Raw genomic sequence first — 25,365 nt, forward strand, 5'->3', positions numbered from 1 at the left:
GAGAAATCCTTAACTGTATAGCCATACGTTTTAGCGGCAGCTGTCGGGGAATTTCTAGCTAACAAAAATGTCTTTCCAGTCGACAGAGAAGGTAACTTCTCGCTTTATTCACGCTGTCACTTGACTAAATAGCCCCTTTAAGGACGAGCCAGGTTTTGGTGATGGAGGAAATAACATTTTATTCGTTCGTTTTTATTCTTTAAGTGACTCCAATTTACGGAATGGTCTATCATATCTCAAGGAGTTTCATTCCTTCCTTCCTTCCTGTAACGTATTGACATTTAGACTGTCGATAAGGCGATTTTTTTATTCTAGATATCTCCATCCTATAGTGTCGAAATTGTGGTCCAGTTCGTAAAGCAGAGGTTTGCCTGAAATATGAAATAGTTTTCGAATCAATGACTTGCAATAAAATGTAGTCAGACTTTGTTCTTATGTATATCTCGAACCACTTTATATCTCGAATATTTGTATAACTCGAATCTACGAATAAACAAGAGGCCCAGAGGGCCTGTATGGCTCACCTGTTTCTTTTGTTACATGCAACTGACAGATAGGTAACTTAAGACCATTTGGTAACTAGAACACAAGACATTTTAACATCTCTTAAACGGTTCTGACGGTTCTGAAGATATTGTTGTTTGAAACTTAACATTTAAATTTCAAAGCTTTTAACCAAAGTTGACATTTGAATCCCGATTTGCACTTAAAGTTGACCTTTGCCCTCATTACTGTAATAAAGAAAACAATTCACACAGCTGGTCTACATAAGTATCATGACTAGTCCAAATAGTTCTTAGGATATTGTTGTTTGAAGTTTTTAACATATTTGACCCCTGTGACCTTGAAAGTAGGTCAAGGTCATTTTAACGAGGAAACTTTATAGCACTCCATCCCAGGTACCTACTGGCTAAATATCATGACCCTGGGCCTAATGGAACTTGAGAAGGCGATTGTTAAAGCTTTTAACAAAAGTTGACATTTGACCCCGACTAGCATTTATAGTTGACCTTTGACCTCATAACTGTAACCGAGAAAAATATTCGAACTGCTGGTCTTCATAACATACCCAAGTATCATGACTCTAGTTCAAATGGTTCTTAGGATATTGTTGTTTGAAATTTTTAACATATTTGACCCCTGTGACCTTCAAAGCAGGTCTAGGTCTTTTTAATGAGGAAATTTTATAGCACCACATCCCAGGTACTTACTGGCCAAATATCATGACCCTGGGCCTTATGGAACTTGAGAAGAAGACTGTTAAAGCTTTTAACCAAAGTTGACATTTGACCCCAAACTAGCACTTAAAGTTGACCTTTGACCTCATTACTGTAATTGAGAAAAATATTCGCACTGCTGGTCTACATAACATACCCAAGTATCATGACTCTAGTTCAAACGGTTCTTAGGATATTGTTGTTTGAATTTTTTAACATATTTAAACTCTGTGACCTTGATAGTAGGTCAAGGTCATTTTAATGAGGAAACTTTATAGCACTCCATCCCAGGTACCTACTGACCAAATATCATGACCCTAGGTCCTACAGTTCTTCAGAAGAAGTCGTTCAAAAGAAAAAGTTGACGGACGGACGACGGACTACGGACGACGACGGACAACGGACGCCGCAGTATGGCATAAGCTCACCTGGCCCGAAGGGCCAGGTGAGCTAAAAATACATATCTATCTCTAATACTTGAACTTGTATATCACGAATCTATGTATACACATAACTGTATATCTCGAATACATGTATTATTGAATTAATGTAAATGTCTACTACATGTTTATCTCGAATTCTTGTATATCTCGAATGTCTGTATATCTGAAATACCTGTATTTCTCGATTGTCTGTACATATTGAAATAAACGTGTGTCCAATCTAAGTGTATTTCAATGTATTTTTGTTTTACACTAAATCATGTCATGTTTATGTTTGTAACAACAAGTTCGACATAAAGAAGTTCAACTAAACTTAATACTGACTACCGGAGAAATTGACTTAACTGGACAAACCTAGGAAAATGAAGGTCCACTAAACTAAACAAGCAGGATAAATTAAGAAAACAAAAGTTGAACTGAATCTAGCTTGGCAGGCTTGAGAAACGGTGTAAAATCTCTATTTGACTCTAAATTAAATCGTTTCATTTTTACATGCGTGTATTTTAATCACCTTCCAGAGTTGTCTTCCTTACTCTGGCCCACGTCTATATTAATTAACAGGTTTTTTTTTTAAAAAAAAGTATATATTTCGTCAAGAAAATAATTACTCATGTTTTATAACTACATCGAGGACAATTCTGGGCAAAACATTATTGAAAAACGCCGGTTCTAGCTTTGTGAAGATTTCTGACTTAAGCCATTGGCAGAGGTTTATGTCAGTGTAAAGAATGACAACTACGGATAGAGATTGGTCAATCAGAACCGTGGACACTTTCCATAAACGGGAAGATAGATTGGTGTGTGTTCTTACCTTGTTCAATCTTCCTCAAATCACTGACATCTTGTTCCTTCAATTTACGGAGGAATTTGTGGAAATTCTTCATAGTGTTCGAGTGAGCAACAATAATAACCTTCTTTCCAGCCTGCATTGTCAAAATACGAAATATTAAAATTACACCTTTTTGTCACTATCTTTAAATGTTTGACCTCAAAGAGTTGGGACTTATATGAATGGAAGGTTAACAGTTGCTGAATATAATAATCTAAAGTATTCATCAAAAGGGTCGATGTTTAATGTCATTATTAACTATTAAGAATTCAAAGTGCTGTAAGTGCTAATATTTGGTCACTTAGCCATCCTTCTATGACTTATTTTGATTATTACTAAAGCATTTATGAATCCACGCTTAAACTCGCGACATCCGCAATAAGTACGACGTCACTGCATCGATACGTGATAAAGATATTAACGATTAAAATCTATCCAAATGTACAAGTCTGACGGAGCTCGTTTCAAACCCTACTCGCCTTAATTTCCGGTACAATGTTACTATGCCAGTAGTGGAGGAATCTCTCTAGCGCCATTTTGGACGATTCAGCCTTAGGTAAAACACTCGGGGACAGCATCTGAAACAGTAAACGAAACAGCTGTTATATATTATATATTGTCGCAAAATGTATAAAGTTTAACAAAGTGGTAAAGGGTGAATAACAAAATCGAATGTTGCCACCCGAACGCCATGTTCCGAACGTCTACATATTTGACATTTGAACCCAAAGTATAACAATCCCAACACTACAATTTTTTGTGACACTTTTCAATGTGCCACACATGTTCTGCAAAACAAATTTGATGTTCCCTTGAATTCAGTTAAAGGATTGGGAAGAGAATCTTGTGTTAAATATCATGGTGGCCTTGAAGTTAACATCTCAACTTCAATTGGAGCTGTATGTGCTAGTGGTATCTCACCAACCAATCAACCGATTGACCTATAGCACACACCATTTGATGATTGACACATCCTTGTTACTGGTGGCACTGCACCATCCTTGTTACTGGTGGCACTGTACCATCCTCGTTACTGGTGGCACTGCATCATCCTTGTTACTGGTGGCACTGCGCCATCCTTGTTACTGGTGGCACTGCACCATCCTCGTTACTGGTGGCACTGCACCATCCTCGTAACTGGTGGCACTGCACCATCCTTGTTACTGGTGACTCTGCACCATCCTTGTTACTGGTGGCTCTGCACCATCCTTGTTACTGATGGCTCTGCACCATCCTTGTGGGTGGTGGCACTGCACCATCCTTGTTACTGGTGGCCCTGCACCATCCTTGTTACTGGTGGCACTGTACCATCCTTGTTACTGGTGGCACTGCACCATCCTTGGTACTGGTGGCACTGCACCATCCTCGAACTGGTGGCCCTGTACCATCCTCGTTACTGGTGGCACTGCATCATCTTTGTTACTGGTGGCACTGCACCATCCTTGTTACCGGTGGCACTGCACCATTCTTGTTACTGGTGGCACTGCATCATCCTTGTTACTGGTGGCACTGCACCATCCTTGTTACCGGTGGCACTGCACCATTCTTGTTACTGGTGGCACTGCATCATCCTTGTTACTGGTGGCTCTGCACCATCCTTGTTACTGATGGCTCTGCACCATCCTTGTGGGTGGTGGCACTGCACCATCCTTGTTACTGGTGGCTCTGCACCATCCTTGTTACTGATGGCTCTGCACCATCCTTGTTACTGGTGGCACTGCACCATCCTCGAACTGGTGGCACTGTACCATCCTCGTTACTGGTGGCACTGCATCATCTTTGTTACTGGTGGCACTGCACCAACCTTGTTACTGGTGGCACTGCGCCATCCTCGTAACTGATGGCACTGCACCATCCTTGTTTCTGATGGCTCTGCACCATCCTTGTTACGGGTGGCACTGCACCATCCTCGAACTTGGGGGACCTGACCATCCTCGTTACTGGGGGCACTGCACCATCCTTGTTATTGGTGGCACTGCACCATTCTTGTCACTGATGGCACTGCACCATCCTTGTTTCTGATGGCTCTGCACCATCCTTGTTCCTGGGGGCACTGCACCATCCTTGTTACTGGTGGCACTGTACCATCCTTGTTACTGGTGGCACTGCACCATCCTTGTTACTGGTGGCACTGCATCATCCTGTACCATCCTCGAACTGGTGGCTCTATATACTGTCCCTGCTTTGTCGTATATACATTGTAATGTACAGCGCTTACAATGTTTCTTTTGAGACTAGATATTTCTTTATCCTTAAAATTTGTAGCACAATTGGTTGTAACACTCAGTTTATTTGTTACACCAAGGGTTTTGTTTATCTCAGAAGTTATTTCCGTTACACAATTTTTTTTATCTCGGGTTTTTGTTACGCAAAGTTATCTCAATTTGTTGTTACAATCAGTTTATTTGTTACACCAAGGGATTTGTTTATCTCATGTTTTTTGTTACACTAAGGGGTTTTGATGAAGTATGGACAGCAGGATACCTTGTATTTGGGATCGTCCACCAGTCTCCGCCATCTGTCGTCCGACTCCTCCAACTCTGGTGGACAATATTCAAACGTCCAGGCCTCTTTCTGGATCGAAAAGAGCGATATTTTTTTTGTATCACCGCCATCTTAATAGACAACAGTTTTTACTACAACTGTTATAGCAGAGACCTAACAATTAGAGAGTGTCGCCATTAATTCCCATTATAAACTAAACCCAACCATATAAAGTGGAGGGTAAGAAATTCATATTTTCAAAATGGCCGCCAAATTGAAAACTTGTAAAACAAAGTTCTGCAAAAAGAGATTTTGAACGTGACTTAAACCTCAGAAGAGGATAGTTAATAAGACAGGTACCAGTTATTTTGACATTATGTGAATGCAATGATTACCAGTACTCAGTAGTTTGGTTAAAACTTATATGAATTATGTTTTAATATTCTATCGGACAAAAGCCCTTATAAGTTTTCCGTTCTTTATCACTTTGTGTTTGTTGGTGCTGTTCATTTCGTTTCCCTCGTACGCCCCCTGGTGGCGTTCGTTGACCCGCCAGTGTTTGTGGACCGGGATCCAATGTAGGTCCAATTCGTCCTGTATCCAATAAAGAGTCTTGATCGCCCTCTTCAGGAAGCTTGTAAACGCCAGGTCAAACATGAGGCCATTTTTCTTGAGTATCTGTGTAAATATAATCAACTTTATTGAAAAATATAATCCACAAAAGGGTAACTGTAATTGCAACAAATAGGACCATTCTTCAAAATCTAAACGGCCCTCTGTAAAACGATTCTTTTTCACTGGAATACTAAGTCACAAAATTTGGTTCACTTTTCATTTCGAGAGATTTCTTTTGCGTTATTTCAGTTTCCCGATGAGAGTCAACCGAGTTGACACGCCTTTCGAATATTCATTTAATTTACACACAGTTAAAGGCAAGTTGTCGCTGTTTTTCGTTAAGTTTAACTTATCAAATGACATTTTTTCTAATTATTATGAATTGAAAATTGTAAGATTAAATATAAAAAAAAGGAAATACAATCTCATTGCGTTTCAAAAGGCCATACAAATAGAATTATCATGTATTCAGTGGGTTGTATGCTGACTGTACAAGAGCCATGCGATTTTTTGCATTGATACAGAATAATCGAGACGTCTTAATTTGGCACCCAATGTATCAATGTATAAAATGAAAAAAAAATATCTTCCAAATTAAAGACGGTTTTTAGCCAGTTATATTTTGAATTTGATTTCACAGAACATAACCATATCATGGCGGAAATCCCCGAATTCAAATTATTTTGAACAAGAAATGTCTATTTGTTAATTATTATTTTAAAAATCAGGTAGTCATTGTATTTGTTTGGTCATTAATGTTTTATGTTGTGTAAGGAATGAATTTTCACCTGTCCGACACACCTGGCCTGCTCAGCCCCCCGATCTGTCAGGTCGGCATCAGCCCAGCCGGTTACCCTGTTTTCCCTGTTATATTCGCTTTCTCCGTGTCGTACAAGCACCAGCGTATACCGAGGATGAGTAGCAACTGGACACTGATCAGAAATGTCGGCCATCAATCCTTCGTTGTATAGAATGTGGTCAATGTACACAGGTAACGATATCCAGTGGTACAATCTGTCAGAGTAAACAGGTATCGGTATACGGAGGGTTAGATAAATTTGGTGTTTATAGTATACAAACAACTAGTTTTAAACATATCACCATAAGCCCTTCCGGACATAATCATATAAGGCACAATTACCTCAATTACTTAAATAGAATGCATTAAAAAATTAACAAAACATGTTCAAAATGTGCAAATGGATCATATGATCATGTGCAAATGGATCATATTATCAGAGACGTTACATATACGTCTCTGATTTTGTATAGTAGTGTGCTCCCTTACAAAAGCTCTTCCTTGAGTTGCCTCCCTTTTATCAGCCACATTATAAACATTTCCGTGTGAAACAAATGCGAGTTTGATTTCTGAAACGTGAACGGCAGAATTAACTGTATATATCTTACTTTTCAATCCATCGGTTGTTTACATGTGTGTGGCCGCTGATGATATACACACAAGTACATTGATCACAACTCCAAACACGTTTGCGTAATGTAAACAATGGAAGCGTGCACACAATCCCAATACATTTAAAGGGAGATAATTATATAGCAATTATGTGGATTGTCTCCCTTTATACTGTAATTCCAGCGACTGGGACGAACAACAACAAAATATCTTACCCCTTGCATGCAGTCACTGGAATTATTAAACAAACTTTGATGAAAAGAATGACATTTTCCTATTCTTTTCCAATTGTCAGGTAGAAATATCATATTAGCGTTATCAATGGAGATATTTGTAATTGGTGCAGAAAGACACATATTTGAGTAGTTAAACTTAAATAAAAACACATATCAAGTCATCCTAGCTTGTGAAGATGATTTATTTTTCAATTCTTAAAAACGGCTGACACTGGAGAGGTTACAATATATAATCATAATATCGTTTAATGCGTATATAAAATATAAATAAAGAAATAAAGAAAAAAAATCAACGTCCATTTATGCCTCTTTTTAATGCCTATGTACACTTTTTAATGCCATCACACGAACACCACATTGGTGTGATTAACTGAGAGGTTTGACACACATAAGTAGCAAACTACATCTAGGTGTGACTTCACTCATAACGCGGTATATACCACACACGTGTTACACACTGACTTGATAGGTGTTGTGACACTCTGAGGTAATCATTGTTGCCTGACGGAACGCTGCTAACAATTCGGCGCTCTAACCACTTACGCGCACAATAAACTTACTGTATACTATATATATAGTATCATTAAATTTTCGCAGAACATTTTTTAATATGTTTTAAACGGATAATTTGCTAGGACTTAAATTAAAGAGTGAATAACCGGGAGGTGCATAGCATTTTTATTTGGTCTGATAAATACATGTATTTGCTTTTTTGAAATTGAATATCTCACGAAATATTTAGGATCCACAGTTTCATGTTGATATACATGTATAAATTAAGTCAAATATTACTGATGGGATGTTAATTAATACAAGTTGATATTGATGGGTAACAGTTGATAGTTGTTGATGATAGTCTATCAACAATACAATACAATGTCATTAGATGTGTTCCTTAACTTAAGAATTTATTATTTGTATCTGTTTTAAAATATAACTCATTTCATTACATTTTTTCCTTTGAAATACAAGGTTTTACAGTGAAATACAAGGTTGATATTTTCCACTGTGACAAATGTTTTTTTTTGTACTTTTCACAATAACCCGAACAAGTGATCAAATGTTGGCTACCGTTGACCAGTGGTTAGGGGGAAATAAAAATGTCAATACAACAATGTCCAAAACATCTTATATCATTTAACTGCTAAAGATTGATTGAGACTGATACTATTTATGTGTTTCTAGAATGTATTTTGCTGTGAAAGCCCAAGCCAGTTTTTTTGCGGGTGATGAATACTCATTTCACGGTAGCCAATGTCATTATATTCATGCCTTATCATTCAACAGTCAAAACTATTTTCCCGATGAGTTGGGAGCCAACTCCGAGGGAAGATGGTTTTGACTGTTGACTGATAAGGCATGAAACAACTGTGTTGTTACTTGACCAATGAAGAACAAAAAGTTCCATGTCGAATGTGATGTTTAGATCTACCGACAGACGACTGTCAACAATCCAGTACCAAAAACGCTTGATCATTCGATTACCTAACACGTGACCAGTCAACAGTCGTAGGGTAGTAAGCACCGGTTCATCACGTGACCAGTCAACATCTTTACGGTGACCAGTCAACAGTTTTACGGTAGCACACAATCTGGGAAACAGTCGAAATTGATTAATATGCATTTACATAGCGAGTCAGGTAACAATATACAGTTGTTCCATGCCTTATCAGTCAACAGTCAAAACTGTTTTCCCGAGGAGTTGGGACCCTCCAGATGAACTGTTTCCCGAGGCCGCAGAACGCCCCAAATGGAAATTGATTAATATTATGCATTTATATAGCGAGTCAGGTAACAATTATATTTCATTCATGTGTTAAATATTTTACTCGTGCTCAGCACTAGTGAAAAATATTGAAATATTTACCCAACATGAAATTCAACTATTATCAATAAAAAAACGAAGAACATCCTCTATCATACAAAATATATTTAGAACATCGTGCATGATTGGATTATATTGATGGCATGGCGGGGAAATAAAACGTCATATTCTCTTCATACACTTGAGTTTCCCTTGGCGTATTTCCCTTATTCGGAGCCACTCTAGAAAAACCAGCAAAGGCACCACATTTAGGTTCCGAGTATCTGAAGCAGACGACAACAACGGCGCGGAAGCCAGATCATATTCACTGATTTGTTGTTGTTCTGATTCAGAATCGTAGAAAAAAATATTGCCCTTGCGGTTGGGAAACCCAATTCTCTGTTTTTCCCCTCGATATAAAACAAAAGAAGCGTATTTCCCTACTACAATGACAATAAGTGTGTTGACACCTTCATAACTCTTATATAAGTTATGTAAAATTTTATTAATGTCCAGCCTGTTAGTTAACAAGTGTCTTCCGGAACCTCTCTATTTAGAACAAGAAGTGTTGGAACATGTAGTGTCGAATTTACACAGGTTTCGCTTTAAACTCTGATTACGGATGTCATAATGCTCATATCATATTGTATGCTACAAACCCAACATGCCAAATAAAGCACGTGCCTGACACCACGTGACACGGCTTGGTCAAAACACAGCATTCAAATTACATACAAACCATGGACCAAATCATTTACAATTCTGGTCAGTGACGTTTGAATTGCTTTCGTATAAAATCCAAATAAACAAATATCAGATAATATAGGAAAGAATAATTACTTACCATCGTTTTAGCTTTTATTCGTTCAGCCTTATTTAAACACGTGTTTGTGAGCCGTGAAATCACCGACATTATACGGCATCTCTCATTACAAGCAGCTTTGTAATTCTAACAAAGTGGTTATTGTTGTCGTGTTCGGCGGATTTCACTCTGGCGTATCCGGGGATTGATGGAACCCGGGTACAATTTCACGCCAGGTTATAAAATATTTGAAAGAAAATAACCTAGCACTAGCGAATTTACCTTATGGGTGACTGGACCTACATGGTAACCCGAGCACTACCGACGTAACCCGAATATTCACGGGTTTTAATATGTCACATTTGGTGCCAAAAGTCCGGCAGATTTTTTTCCGCTTACAAAACGAACGCCCCCCTTAACCTGGACTTTTTTTTTATTCTTTGGAAAATATATTAAACTTTTTTATCCAAACGTTTGTAGCTATAAAATCTATTCGTAAACAAAATTCCGTTCATTTGAAAATTTCCTTCAAAAGATGATACAGAAAAAAAGGATGTTTTCTCGTCTGAAAAGGGAAAAAATCCGTTTAAAATGCAGATTAACACAGGCCACAGTGGCCCGAGAATGAAGCACAGTATGTAACTGTGTGCTCTGCATCCTTCTATTGCAATGCATTGAGAGGGCAAATGTTGTTATGACACTATAACAACATTTGCTATTGTAACGTCATCAATCTCTTTTGGGACGTCATCAATTTCATTGCTGTCAAGACTTAATTTGCTGTTCAAAATAACTTAATAAAGCATAACGACTCTATCAAAATGAATATTTCAGCAAATATTGTTATGGTCCTATAACACACATTGCTATTGTTGACAAACTTATTAAGTTTGTCATCAATATCAATATGTGTTATAGGACCATAACAACATTTGCAAAAAGATTCGTTGTTTAAATGACACGGATTATACCCGTGATTAGGATAAGAGTTAAGGTTATATGCTACCTTACACATTATGCCCGTGATTAGTGTTAGAGTTAAGGTTATATGCTACCTTAGACATTGTACCTGTGGTTTGTGTTAGAGTTAAGGTTATATACTACCTCACACATTACATCTGTTATTTTTGTTAGAGTTAAGGGTATATACTATCGTACATGTTATACCTGTGATTTGTGTTAGAGTTAAGGTTATATACTACCTTACACATTTACCTGTTATTTGTGTTAGAGTTAAGGGTATATACTACCGTACATGTTATACCTGTAATTTGTGTTATAGTTAAAGGTTATATACTACCATACATGTTATACCTGTGATTTGTGTTATAGTTAAGGGTATATACTACCTTACACATTTACCTGTGATTTGTGTTATAGTTAAGGTTAAATGCTACCTTACATACTATACCTGGGATTTGAGTTAGGTTAAGGTTATATGTTACCTTACACAGTATACCTGTGATTTGTGCTAGGTTAAGGGTATATGCTACCTTACACATTGTACATGTGATACAGACTTACGGTTATATACATCATACACATTACAGCGTATTCTTGTGGTTTGAGGTAAGGTTGTCTTACTTAACCTTATTTTTTACATGTAAACAAAACACTCCCTAATATTTTGAAGTGTGGACTGGTTTCAGATCAGGTGAACTGTACGTACGTACCAGGTTGATGCGGTCTGTTGGTGGTCAATTTATAAAACTGACCGTTGACACCTTATGTCCGGGGGCTAGAAATGTCAAATGACCTCGCTGGTCAAGTGTAGCGGACTGGTCACTTTTCACGGACAAATGAGGTCAGGGAGTTGTTAATCAACGTCATTTTCTTTAGCTAGAGGAATAATTCAGAGTGTATTTCAGTTAATGCGGTTTGTCAAGGCAGAGATTTGCTTGGTTTCATCCATTTGAGTTCGAGGTTGATATTTACTTTTTTACATATTTTAATGTATGTTTATGTGAACATATTTATGGATATCCCTCAATGTTCGTGTGTGTTTATTGTGTGTTATTAGCAGGTGATTCTAATAGCGTCACTTACGTCACAAACATGTTGTAAGTTTCTACAGAGGTCACAGTACAAGCGTTTATTTTGTTAGTTATTTCAACATTTCTTATCATACCATCATTCTACAGAGGCATGATAGTCTAGTGTTAGGACGCCGGGCTCCTGACCGAAGGGTTGCGTGTTCGAGTCACAGCACGGCACTGTGTTGTATCTTTGAGCAAGATACTTTGCTCCGCTTGTTCCAGTCTACTCAGCTGTAAATGAGTACGTTGTTGGGCAGTGCTAGAATTGTTTAATACTAGCTGTGAGCGACGAAATGGTAGCTCCGGCTGTATGCTCCCCAAGGAGTTGAGAAAGGTATAACCTGTTCGCAAAGGCCCTATAACCACGGATAATAATTTGTTAACCGCATTGAGACGACCTTCGAACTAGGTTGTGATAAATCGGTGTATAAGAACCTCGAATTATTATTAAGTATTCTTATCATTCATTATACCCATTCACGGAGCATGATTGCATTTATCAAAACAGTTGCTAAAATGCCACAAGACTTGACCAGCGATTCCAAATATAGCTACGATGTTTTGTTTGCTTCAATATGTTCTCAAGAAGGACACACTTCCTCTGTGGTAAAGATGATCGACGTACTGATAGAAACATCTCGGTTTGTTCCGGTAAGTATTGAGTCGTATTCGGAGCATCTCGGTACATTCCGGTAACAATCGAACCACAATCGTAACGTAATGGTTAATTGCGGTAAGCTACACTTGAACATTTAAGTCGAACCACACTTGAACAATTTTCTAGATTTTCTGGCAAGCAACTTGGCGGAAAATCCCGGGGAATACCGATTACATAGAACCCCCAGCGATAGAGTAAAGTTATTTTGGATATGGCGGCGTCCGTTTGGACAATACCAATAAATGTTACGTACAATCATGGGAAATGTGTCCGAAAGAACGATGCCCCGAAACCACTGTTTTGAGGGATGGTCGGAGAATCGACGCTCCTTATGCAATCTGTCAGGAATGTAGGTTTCTGAGTGGAATTTAAGATCTGGTTTAATCAGAATGCTTACAATCCATTATACTCTTATGATGAAGAAAAGATTAAAACGGTTTTTTTAACAACGATATTTTTAGATTGTTTTCTGATATTCATAAAATGTTTGTCCTTATATATAACATGCCATACATTGGCAATCAAAGTGAACAATCTGTTACATTACATGTCGAGGGCTAGATGTGATTCATGTAACTCTCCTCTTTGTCTGACCTCGGATTACCTCAACACCGGGTGTTGTTTAATGAGTAACCGGAATATTATGCATCATAATACTTCCGAATTTTTATATAAATGTGACGCTTTGAACTTCCATTTTCCCAAGCGTGTGCCTGCCGATTGATTTACTAAAAATGCTTGTGTCCGGCTACACTCCTCTTCCTTTCACTCCTTGTATCCCGCTGTTGAAAGCATGGGCATCTTACTGTCAAACTGATCTGAATTTAATCTACTGTATTTCGAAAAGAATGATATTCAAAACTATTTGATTTCATGTGCATTGACATTGATCATTATTTTTGTATCAACTTTATTTTATCTATTTTTCCTTGAACACTGGTTTACTTTCCTTATTGTTCTACACTAGATCTGTCGAGACTTGAACGTGATTTAAATCTCAGAAGAGCGAATCAGTAGTGTTTGAATCTACTGATAACAATACACCTACGGCAGTTAGTACCATAACGTTAAAACATACCATAAGCGTTTGTACTTTTATGAAATATTCTAAATAGAATGATACAAATCAGCCACTATCGGTATGCCATAGAGTAGACTTACTTCCCTTGGCAAGCTATTCATCTTTCCTTGATAAGTGCGACTGGTTAAGTATGGGATCGGCAGTGGACAAGTACCGTATTCTAAATAGAAAACATATTTCGGTGCATTTTATAGATTATTCCACACTCGTTGTTCAAAGTTAAAGTATATGGAGACAAAATGGAAACACGCACCGGAAATAGAAATTCCAGGGGTGGAACTCGGAACTTGCCCACTGGCGATCATATATTTTACCAATGTTACTATCAGGGAATTGACAATCACATTATCAAAATGAAACATGAATAGCTTGCCAAGGGAAGTAACTCTACGCAAGGGGAAATTCATTTCGGTTTGTTTTTCAAAAGAAACATTGGAACCATTGACCTTAATACAAAATTGCGTGACGTAAGTGGCACCTAAACTGTCTACATCTTTTCTCTTCTTACCTACCGCTTTATTTTCTACATTGTCCTCCCTAGGTCGCTAACCTCATTATCTTTTTACAGTGTAATGACCCTAAATGGAGTTATTGTACAGATGACCCATTAAACGATATGAAAAAATACACACATAGGCAGTGATAAATATAATAAAGCAAAGTTTAAACGCTGGACCTCCTGAAATCTTTCTATGTCCAACAATAATGTCAGATATATCGATGGTAGGAGAAAGTACACAGGCGCCTGATAACCAATTATAGCGTGTATGTTCGGAGTCTATCTTGGTTGGTAGGTGGTGTATTATAGCAATTTAAGGTTTAAACCAACACTCAGTAAAAATGCCACCATCCTCCCAAAGAAAATTATAGATCGTGATTTGAAGAACATTACCCATTAAAAATACTCTATCCATCGATGCCAACGATTTTAAACATCAACAAGAAATGTCGACTACAATTTACATCATGGGTTTGTTTGTTTGTTTGTGCTTTACTTCCTATTAACAGCTATGATCATTTAAGGACGTGCAAGGTTTTGGTGGTGGAGGAAAACCGGAGAACCTGCAGAAAACCACCGACCTGCAACCAGTAGCTGGCGACTGTCCCAAGTAGGCCTCGAACCCGCGACCCAGTGGTGGAGTACAAGTGATAGCAGGATGTCGGCCACAGCGGAATTGAGGCTGGGTGTGAGTGTTGGATGCGCGCGCGCGTGTGTGTGTGTGTGTGTGTGGGTGGGTGGGTGNTTTTCATTATTCCGTTCCAAAAATAATAAACAAACTCCCATCTGTCAGCCGTGTGATGTGTAACCTCCCTTCCCCATATTTCGGTGTCATCAAATAATACATAAACCCTTATATGACCGAATTCCTGCCACCTATATGATACATATATACGTTGTATATATAACAATGGATGGGTGGCTGTTATGACAAATAACTCATTATGGGCTCCCACGACAAATATCCCACTGTCAACACAAATTTATGTCCTCTTCGTCAGTCATATACTATCGGCCCCAAAACTCCATTTAACATTGGCCGTACGAAACAAGCGAGGCCTCCGGATACAGTACCACTACCACTACGCATGTGTCATGTAAATGACCTCATTAATTAAAACACGGGATTAGGTCACGTGGTTACACGTTAGACCTATGCTCTTTCGTTTCCGGATATACCGATAGTAATAAAGAAGCGTTGTGATACATGTTTTTTGTCAAAAATGAGATCATGTCCTACTTTTCAGTTTACAAAGATATATACGTGTGGAGTTAATGTATTGGATATGTAAGGAAATGAGATTTATTGATAAGAATGTTTGAGAATGCCCTGAGATAAGCAGAGACATATATACCTACTGATACTGGCGTTATATTTCTCAAAGATCAGGAATATAAGCTACACTTGTTTTTAAAGAAAATAAATCGTGGAATTAATATCCCACGCTTTCAAGACATGTTTCAGCCCGATGTAGTCCATTTTAACTTCACTTTTTGCGTAAGTATGCACAGGTCACATTCGCGATCAAACTCAGTCTAAGACATATCAACATGTATTTGTATAACGAATTTCGCTGAATTCGACACATTGACCAATTAGCCAATCAGAAGATTTGAACCTCATAATGCACGCGTAAATATGCACGGATCACATTCACGATCGAACTCAGCCTCACACATGTTAGTATGTATCAAATTTCATTTAAATAGACCCATATTTAAGTCATCGATTGCACGGGAACCAATAGGCCAACCAGATGCCCGGATCACATTCACAATCGAACACGGTCTGAGACGTGGTAATATATATATGTGCATACCTAATTTCGTTCAAATCTTACCATTTTTGGGGGGAAGTTATTGCACAGAAACTAGTCGGACAGACGGCCGGCCCAAATTAACATTCCGCATTTTAAAACAAACAAAATATTGAGGGAAGGCAAAACTAGATACATGTGTTTATAGGTTAAGGCAAGTAAACTTGATATCATTTGGCCTTTTCGTTCGCCTCACAGAATTTGATCGCATAATCAATTTCCTCATTCGATACCTTTCTTCAATTCATATATCTACTTAATCAAATCCAAGTTCTAATTCATGTTTTCACTTAAACAATCTTATCAAATATTCAACTGTGTCCTTTAACTCACTTTTCTTCTTATTTAATCTAATCCAAAATTTAAATCAAACAATATAATAAAAAAAAATCGTCTTCGCATTTCCAGCCAAACAAACCATTCTTGAACTAAAAACCTCCTCTGAATTTATATTTTCACTCAAAGATTCTAAAAAATTATCCAATTTTTCTTAATAATTCAAATCTCCTCATTGACAATCTCATAACGATTCTAATTCACATTTCAATTGATCAATCCAAAGAAAAATCCACAATTTTTATTTTTATTTGATGATTCTAATTCATACATGTACTCGCCTCAAAACTATCCATCTCAAAATTACCACTCTAAGCTCGTATTTATCTATTGAAACATTCTTATCCAAGATTCCTGTTATTATTTTCATTCAAACGATCTTATTCAACATTTTAATATCAGTTCAAAATTATAATTCACACACAGTGCAAACTATCTATTCCAGATATCAATATCTTCGTTTAAGCGTGAAGAACGGATTTGTCAGATTATCGCCACTTGTTATGTTTGAGTTTTCAAATAATGTGTTACTCGGAGAACGTACTGTATAAAGAGTTCTTTGTTATGTTGGATGCTAGCCACAGTTAGTTTCGTAAAAATTGAAAACGAGGCCAAAGTTCGTCACGTTTGCCCGTTTTTATGATTTCACTGTTTGAAAAGAAGAGCCAAAACGAAGTGATGATAAGACTGTAGCAGAAAGATTCACTAATGCAGACGGACATATGTAGAGAAGAATCAGATAGTTTTTATCGAAAAACTGTAACAAATAGAGAGATGTTCCGGATCACTCACAAGCAAGCATTCTCCGAAAAACAAGTTTCGGCGAGTGGCTGAGGGAACGGTTCCTCCCATTTTCCTCGAAAGAAGTGTGAAGTAGGCAGAATAGACCCCCTCAACATTTTCGTATACCAGGAGTCTTATGTATTGTATGCTTTAGTTCAGCAAACTGAAAGAAATACGAGTTCTCTAACTAGAAAGTTTTACGGTACTTGGAATACGAAACTCAACTATTTTTTTTCTTTCCCTTTTTACGAACTTTTGAACGTGGATATACTTAAAATAGCGTTAAATGTGCTGTACACATGTTGACATTGTGTAAAAATGAAGCTGTAAGTGCTTTAAATTGTAAGGAATAGCAAAGCATGCCCTTCGTTAAGGTCACAATCAGTATTTCTTTCATTGGAAAACAAAAATCAAAATCCTCTCCAAGCTCATGATTGAAAAAAGGAATACCCTATCAGTCGTGAGCGAATCAACGTAAAGTAGGAGTTCGGGTGGCGCAGTGGATAGCACACTCGCCTTTCGCCAAGGCGGCCGGGGTTCGATTCCCCAATCGGACGTGAACAGGTATTGGATCACCTGCCCGACCACGTGGGGTTTTATCCGGGCACTCCAGTTTTCTCCCGCTTTAAGAGCCCCTGTGCTCTACTATCCGGGTAAATAAGAGTGACTTATATAACTTAATAGAACTTTTTTTCGCAATTGTTATTAAATAAATATTTTTAACGTAAAAATAATATCTCGCGAATTTTGTCCGATTCACAGTATACGGATCTGTTGTGTATGATTCACAGTTTACGAAGACTGAACTGTGTGTTTCACAACTTTCGGGAATTGTATTGTGTTTTTCTCATTTATCCCACACATTTGCTCTGTCTGACTTCTTACAATTAAGAGCTCCCATGCTGTGAATTATAAAGATATGAAATACTGAAGTCTGCGGGCAAATGTTTTAGCTCTTGCATAGACGACATACCACAGTCTGCCACAGGTCAAATCTAGTTGTCACTGGCAACAAAAAATATATAGCCTCAGTGTCATACTTAATAAGTATGTAAGGTCAAAGGTCGAAAAAAACGTCGCCTCATATTAATAACTCAGTGTATAATTAATTAAAATACCGCAAGAAGTCGAAAAATTAGCATTGCCTAGTTTTACTACGATTTTCGTATCTCATTAACTGAATTTACATGTTTTGATGCGCTACCGTGTTATTCAACTATGTAGGTCAAGTACATCTGCGTTCATTATCGAAGTTATTGGTGACGTCACTTTATTTCGGTATATTTTGGGATTTACATCATCCAAATTTGTGTTTGATCTCTGTGACGTCACGAAAAATGTTATCGAAACTGAACGAAACAGCACAAAAACAAAATATGCTATAAAAGAAACAAAAATTACCGGTAAAGCTAATTTCATTTCGAGTATATTTACCAGGTGATATAAACCCAGATGCTTTTGTTTTTTCGGCAGATTTTACTTAAATACACCTATTCCGTCCTTGCGTATTGCAGAGTTATCTTCTCATGGGAACAGGTATCGATTGTTACGTCATTGGTCTGTGTGAGAAAATTACGTCGTTTTCTCAAAAATTGATGACGTTATTCTCACAAGTGACGTAACAATCAATACCTGCTCCCAAGAGAAGATAACTCTGCAATACGCAAAGACGTAATAGGTGCTATGACGTCATATGTCTATTACGATTTTTCATTCTGACGTCACGATGTGTAACTTGACATGACGTTATACGTAAATATATGACATATGTGTAATCAATGGATAACACCATATTCATGTGATGGATTACATACCTGTTAATCATACTTTACTGATACAACGTTTTAGATCATACTAACGGAATGCTGTACCACATAAGCTTGATGTCAATTCGTGTTGACTACGATTCATAGTTCGTGATCAAATAATCAAATCGATTAGAATATTTTGACACAATTTTACGCTATCTCATAATTTACATCATTATTATTTCTCAATCGGAACTCCTCAGGAATTTCAGGAGGCGTCTGAAAGATTGCGGAATACATTGCAGCTGTTTGCTTTTGCCTTGGAACAAGTATCATCTAGGGTACTGGTACACTTCTCAGACAGTGAGTTTAAACATGTGTAAAACAAATTCGCAACGATGGATAAATATATTGGCTAACATTTGCATCTGCATAAGTGATCTTCTCTGAAATGAATACAGCAATCAAACGATATAAAACATATCGAAATATGTTATAGCTTAGTCATTAAGGAGGGTGTGTAGGTTATTCAATATTTAACTGACAAAGAAAGATAATCTGTGAATATAATAGCAAAACTTTTTATTTCTTAAATGCATTGTTAATACCAAGTCAATATCAGCAAAGTAGCATAAAACTTCACTTGATAGAATCACTGACGACAGCATATATTTTCAACATAATGATAGAATGTATAAATTTTGTACATAATGATACAATGTATAAATTGTCTACATAATGATACAATGTATGAATTATGATACAATGTATGAATTATCGACATAATGATACAATGTATAAAGTGTCAACGTAATGATACAATGTATAAATTGTCTACATAGTACTCATACAATATTGACATAATAGCATAAGTTACAATTTATGAACATGATAGCATAAATTATCAAGATAGTACCATAATCTTTAAAAAAAATAGTGAAATGTTTCAATTCAGAATTACTGATGCAGTTGATAAACTTTTGTTGATCAACCCATTATGTTTCTTTGAACTTATCTTCGGGACGAAAAACCCCACTCTTTCAATACAATTTGAAATTTATTGTGGTAATCTACATAAGATTATTGAAGCATGCATGGCTTAAACATTCAATCCCAGTCAGTAGTGGATCACCCAGCGAGGAAACGGGAGTTACCAGGCTGAGGGATGTGGGGTCTATGTGAGGCTGGGTGGGCGGGTGGATTTGGGGTTTGGGTTTGGTCCTGAAGCCCAGAAAAACACACACTTTACTATAGTTTCCCAGACGCTAGGATTGTGAGGGTGTGGGGTGGGGTTGGGTTGGGGAAGACGATAACAGCCGCAGCTAAATCTAATGTTTACATTGTCATTAAACCGCAAATATGTCAGTCAGATTAGGGAAAAGAGAACTTTCACTTTAATCCTTATAACTATATCAGTTAAACCGCAACAGGAGTGCACTTATTTTATAAAAAATACTATAACACAATATAACCATGCATGCTTGCAATTCCAGAAATATTTGCATATTTTAGGGATCGCTAACCTTTTTTTCTTTGACACTTATTTTTAGCCACCCAGGAATGTCCGTGTCACAAATTTTCGTCTTATCGTTATTTTGACTCCGGTTACTATATGGATTTTGTCACGTGATTCGGTCGGATAGCATCCTAAAAATGTCCCCTTCCCTCCTGGCTGTATTGGATGGCCATTAGTTTGTACCTTAAACTCAAGATGATTTTCGGAGAACTTGATTAATAACGCGAGTAAAAAAATGTAACTCGTCAGCTATCTTTAATAACTCGATCTTGAACTGACAAACTAGCCTGTCTCTCAAAACGGACAAAGGTGATCCGAGTGTAAGTAAGTGGTAAGCGAGATACGGGTTCTGAAGAGATTTTAGGTAAAGTTGACAATTCTTTGTGAGCGGTGTTTCCCCGGCGGTCCAGTCCTGTACACCAAGGTAATGGGTAGCTCTAGTGGGGATTTTAGTATATAAACACGTTATAATAAACATCAGATGGCGGTCATCCCCGACATCAAACTATGTGAGAGCTGACTTGCGCAGACGAGGATAAATTATCCCGTCATCGTCAAGCCTCGGGGTGATACGCTCGGAAACACCTGTACCTGTACAGGTAGATTAATTACTTATTTTAATTAACATTGGAACTTGGAGTTCAAATTCAAGCAAGTTTTCGATTGAAATATTCAAAATGTGTCTCAATACTTTTAAAAGTTTGAGTTGTATTGTCTAAATGAGATAAAAGTAACACACCGGCACGGAGAAATTTGATCACGTTTCTACATTCAAGTTAAAGTGTTATATATCTAGCGGATTGTTGGCTGTGTCGCTCATACGGGCCAGGGACACCGAGGCGACAGCATCAGTCCGGGCACCCAGGGATAGCAGGGGATACAGACAGCCTAACTTACCCCGGGGGAGGGACGTGACGTCATTCCCTCCCTGTGAGAATGGGACGGGACCCTACCTCCCTAGCAAAGTGTTCGGATGTCACAGAAAATTCAGACTTAACTGGTCGAGGTGAGTGGTTTTGTACCTGTATGATAATGATATGGTGTTTTAGCGTTAGTATGCAGTGTAGCGGATAAACAGTTTAACTGGAAAAAGGACAAACTTTCAGGTGTGAGAACAGAGTTGAAATTAATCATTCGTTCGTTCGATTGTGTGAGAGAGAGAGATGAAAAAATATATAAATATGTACACTGATACTTATATTAAAGTTAGAAAGATGATGTTGACTGTCAACACGGATACAACAGGGGCCTAAAAAATCTTACGGTGACATTGTTGGCGCGTTTGTCCAGTGAAACAACATCAATGACCAATATGTAAGCAATTTTAACAGGATACAACCGATCACAAAACATACAAATGTGTGCACTAAATATCACGTATGGGACACTCCAGTAATGACACACCTGTTAGGAAAACAAGGTATGCACTATAAACTGTTGATTCATGAGGGTCGCATCCTAATTTGAACCTTTTTTCTCCACGTTTTGTGATACATTGGTTTAGAGTTTTTTTCTTCACATTTCCGACAAATTGTATTCTCTCGGTGTTTAACCTGATCGTGTGGAAATTTACTTCTAATTGTATTTATATATAAACGTATATCACATAGGTATTTACTATTTGTTTTGTATTGTTTACAGCCCATTGACCATTTGAGTCATTTAGGGCCAAACAACACTATAAAAATAAACGTTTATGAAATAGAATACGTCAAAATTTTAACAAAAAGTTAAAATGTTTAAAAGAAGAGAAAGTAACAATAGGAGACAAACTTGGAAGTAAGATGATCATATTTTATTGAAAAATGTTAATTTAATGTAAATAGTCACATTACATAAGTACTCATGTCATCACTATTTCAGCACAATTTGAATTAAATTCAATATTCTAATGGTTATCTTTTAATGAATTGGCACGGTCCGAGTGATTGTACAATCACACGAAGACAACCTATTTTTACCAGTGTAAGAGCATTTTGTAAATTCATTTCTAAGTTGTGTATTGTAACTGCGCCTTAAGAAATGGTTTGGTTGTTTACACAATCTGTTTTCTGTAAAAGGCTTTGTGAAGGCCTTGTTTTTACCACAGGATACACAGATGCGTATGAAATAGACACTATTGTAGATGTTGTACATACCACCGAGAGTATAGGAGAGTGTATCCAACCGCATCGGACTCCAGCAGAGCAAAACATACATAATAAACACAGGAACCAGGCGTAGAATGAGCGTATGAAAAATACTTATACATATACTATTCTACATGCGGAATGTATAACTACACTATCAACTAACCCCTGTGATGAAAACATGACTGACAGTTCAATTCACAAGTTTATAGCGTTGCTGTATCATGAGGAGGGAGGATGTGTGTGTGTGTGTTGGGGGAGGGAGGGTAGTGGAACATGTGTCGGTTATGGAGATATTAATGTAGTGCGGGTGGAGATGGGGTGCGGTTGGGTGAGATTAAGCTGGAGACTACAGTGTGGGTAGAAGACACGTGAACGTTTACACATAAAACTCGCTCCTACAGTGTGGGTAGAAGACACGTGAACGTTTACACATAAAACTCGCTCCTACAGTGTGGGTAGAAGACACGTGAACGTTTACACATAAAACTCGCTCCTACAGTGTGGGTAGAAGACACGTGAACGTTTACACATAAAACTCGCTCCTACAGTGTGGGTAGAAGACACGTGAACGTTTACACATAAAACTCGCTCCTACAGTGTGGGTAGAAGACACGTGAACGTTTACACATAAAACTCGCTCCTACAGTGTGGGTAGAAGACACGTGAACGTTTACACATAAAACTCGCTCCTACAGTGTGGGTAGAAGACACGTGAACGTTTACACATAAAACTCGCTCCTACAGTGTGGGTAGAAGACACGTGAACGTTTACACATAAAACTCGCTCCTACAGTGTGGGTAGAAGACACGTGAACGTTTACACATAAAACTCGCTCAGCGACGACTCTTTACAGTGATATTTTACTGTCAGGAGCTAACATTTAATTCTGTCTTGTTTCTCATCTTAAAGCTTTTAAAATTTTAGGTCACTGATCAAGGACCACCGAAAGGTCGGACTATAATCGATTAATCGCGATCGTTTCTGTCCAAAGCGTTGTTTAGAATCAAAGACGTGAATTTGATCCGTAAGAGTTGTTTAAATGTTTAAACATCCGTAAGATCACAAGTTTGAAGTCAATTCAAACGTAAACAGCAGTGTTTTTTTCTTAAGTTTTGTTCAAACAGTTAGCTCTCTGATATGCCTGGTCGTAATCAAAGAAATGTTTGAACTTTATCAGACGATGTCATTCTGAAACAAAACGTTTTGGTGAACGAAAATTATACTTTAGGACGATTTTCATATTCATGTAAAGACATGAAAAGTAATTTGAATGACTATCCATCATATTAGCTTTTAATCCTTGACATTTGTTTGCGAAGTCACATTCACATAGACCAGAAAATTGATGTGAATATTTTCTGACCCTGGTCCGTAGTATGTTTCAACTACGGCATAGTATCGCTCATTCATTCATTACAATACTGACATCCGTGACTTGACTACGAATCGGTATCTTGTTATTTATGCTACTACACGACCAAGAACTTCAATCTGCATTGGCACTCGCGCCCTGGCTTTTTGGCGATTCTGACCGAATGTTAAATAGTGGTGTCGGTGGAAAAAAGTAATCCGTCCTCCAATACTTTGTGTGTTTACATTGATCCCTGTTCATAATCTCAGATAGATTTTGTTGACGAAATGAGACAGAAGATATGCATGTACTTTTTATAAAATGTACACTGGTCACTACATTAAATATACGGTTATATACTATATTGAATTCATGAGGTTTGATTATATGAATAGGAGTGGATCTCTACTAATTAACTGAATAACGGTATAGTAATTAATTCAATGAATGGATAAATCATGGGTTCATAAATGAATACAAAAGAAGAGTGAATGAGCGAGTTAGTGAATGAGTGAGTTAGTTAATGAGTGTGAGTAAGTTAGTGAATGAGTGAGTTAGTGAATGAATGAATGAAGTTCACGTATTTCCTCTGAATGCTGTAATTTAGCACAGGAGCCTGATACTCAACTACAGAGTGCAAGTGTTTTTATATATTGTAGGGTTTCATATCAGCATTGGGTAAAATTCTACCACCATTGATATTATATGTGTAGACCACCAATGGAGAAGGCAGTTTTATCGAGTACTGATCTAAACCCTTAAAACGTCGATTAATACTTCTTACACATCGGGATGGGTAAAAACACACTCTGTTTTTGTTTCTCGCGTCCCTATGTTACCTAGGTACATACACGCTGCATACCGTCTATGTATACCATACGACAGTATACTTTCGACACAGCTACGTACCGGGTGTTTGTACATACATCTTAAGTGATCTAATAATGTTTCACTCTCGAGTCTGATTGACCTTTGTTGACCCCTGCCTAGAGGCCCTTACCTCTCCTCGTAAATGGCTACCTGTGTAACGGGTGAGATGAAGCAATATATTACGTGTCAGCAAGGAATGCTGACATATCTCCAGGCACAAATTTTCTGTAAGATATGCATACTGTCACAATTAATCTATAAAATAAGTCTATTTACAAATAGTCAGAAACAGTCATAGTCTCCCCTACATATTTACAGATTTAAGACATGCGCGTGTAGTTGGTATTTTTCTGGTATTTATTTACAAATATGACCTTTATATCAATATGAACCGGAAGTCCATGACCTCACTTAAAAAAATAATGTGGGCGTTTAACTGTTGGCTTTTTTTACTTTGCCGGAACCAAAATATGGATTAATTTCAAATAAAAAAATCTGAACCTCAGTAACACGTATGCGAAAACTTACGTACATCCGGGTACGACATTATATTAACACAAACAAAGAATGTCGAGAACCACTAGCAAGCTTTCACATAAGCCTATTTTAACACCGAGACGGCCCCTTGGGTTCACCTTCTTTTTACTTCCGGTGATTTCTCCGGTTACGAGAATAATATGTCTGGTAGGAGTGTCA

General features: G+C 37.6%; 1 protein-coding gene across 1 annotated transcript; it reads right to left on the reverse strand.

The window, feature by feature from the left end:
* LOC110462747 (2,3-bisphosphoglycerate-dependent phosphoglycerate mutase-like) lies at positions 1-7,127 on the reverse strand. The gene is made up of 7 exons (XM_021516882.1): positions 6,996-7,127; positions 6,377-6,602; positions 5,460-5,651; positions 4,974-5,063; positions 2,969-3,067; positions 2,472-2,583; positions 1-371 (listed from the first exon to the last, which is right to left on the reverse strand). The coding sequence occupies exons 2-7, from the start codon at positions 6,539-6,541 to the stop codon at positions 307-309; spliced, it is 723 nt and encodes a 240-aa protein (XP_021372557.1). The 5' UTR covers positions 6,542-6,602; positions 6,996-7,127; the 3' UTR covers positions 1-306.
* Between the last annotated feature and the right edge of the window lie 18,238 nt (positions 7,128-25,365).

Source organism: Mizuhopecten yessoensis, unplaced genomic scaffold (genome assembly GCF_002113885.1).
Source record: "Mizuhopecten yessoensis strain PY_sf001 unplaced genomic scaffold, ASM211388v2 scaffold10829, whole genome shotgun sequence".
NCBI lineage: Eukaryota > Metazoa > Mollusca > Bivalvia > Pectinida > Pectinidae > Mizuhopecten > Mizuhopecten yessoensis.

Coding starts and splice junctions, on each gene's coding strand:
- LOC110462747 (XM_021516882.1), bottom strand. CDS start 6,541: ATGGCCGACATTTCTGATCAGTGTCCAGTTGCTACTCATCCTCGGTAT. Junction 3,068..4,973: donor TGGACGATCCCAAATACAAG/GTATCCTGCTGT, acceptor TTACTGTTTCAG/ATGCTGTCCCCGAGTGTTTT. Junction 2,584..2,968: donor ACATTGTACCGGAAATTAAG/GCGAGTAGGGTT, acceptor TTGACAATGCAG/GCTGGAAAGAAGGTTATTAT.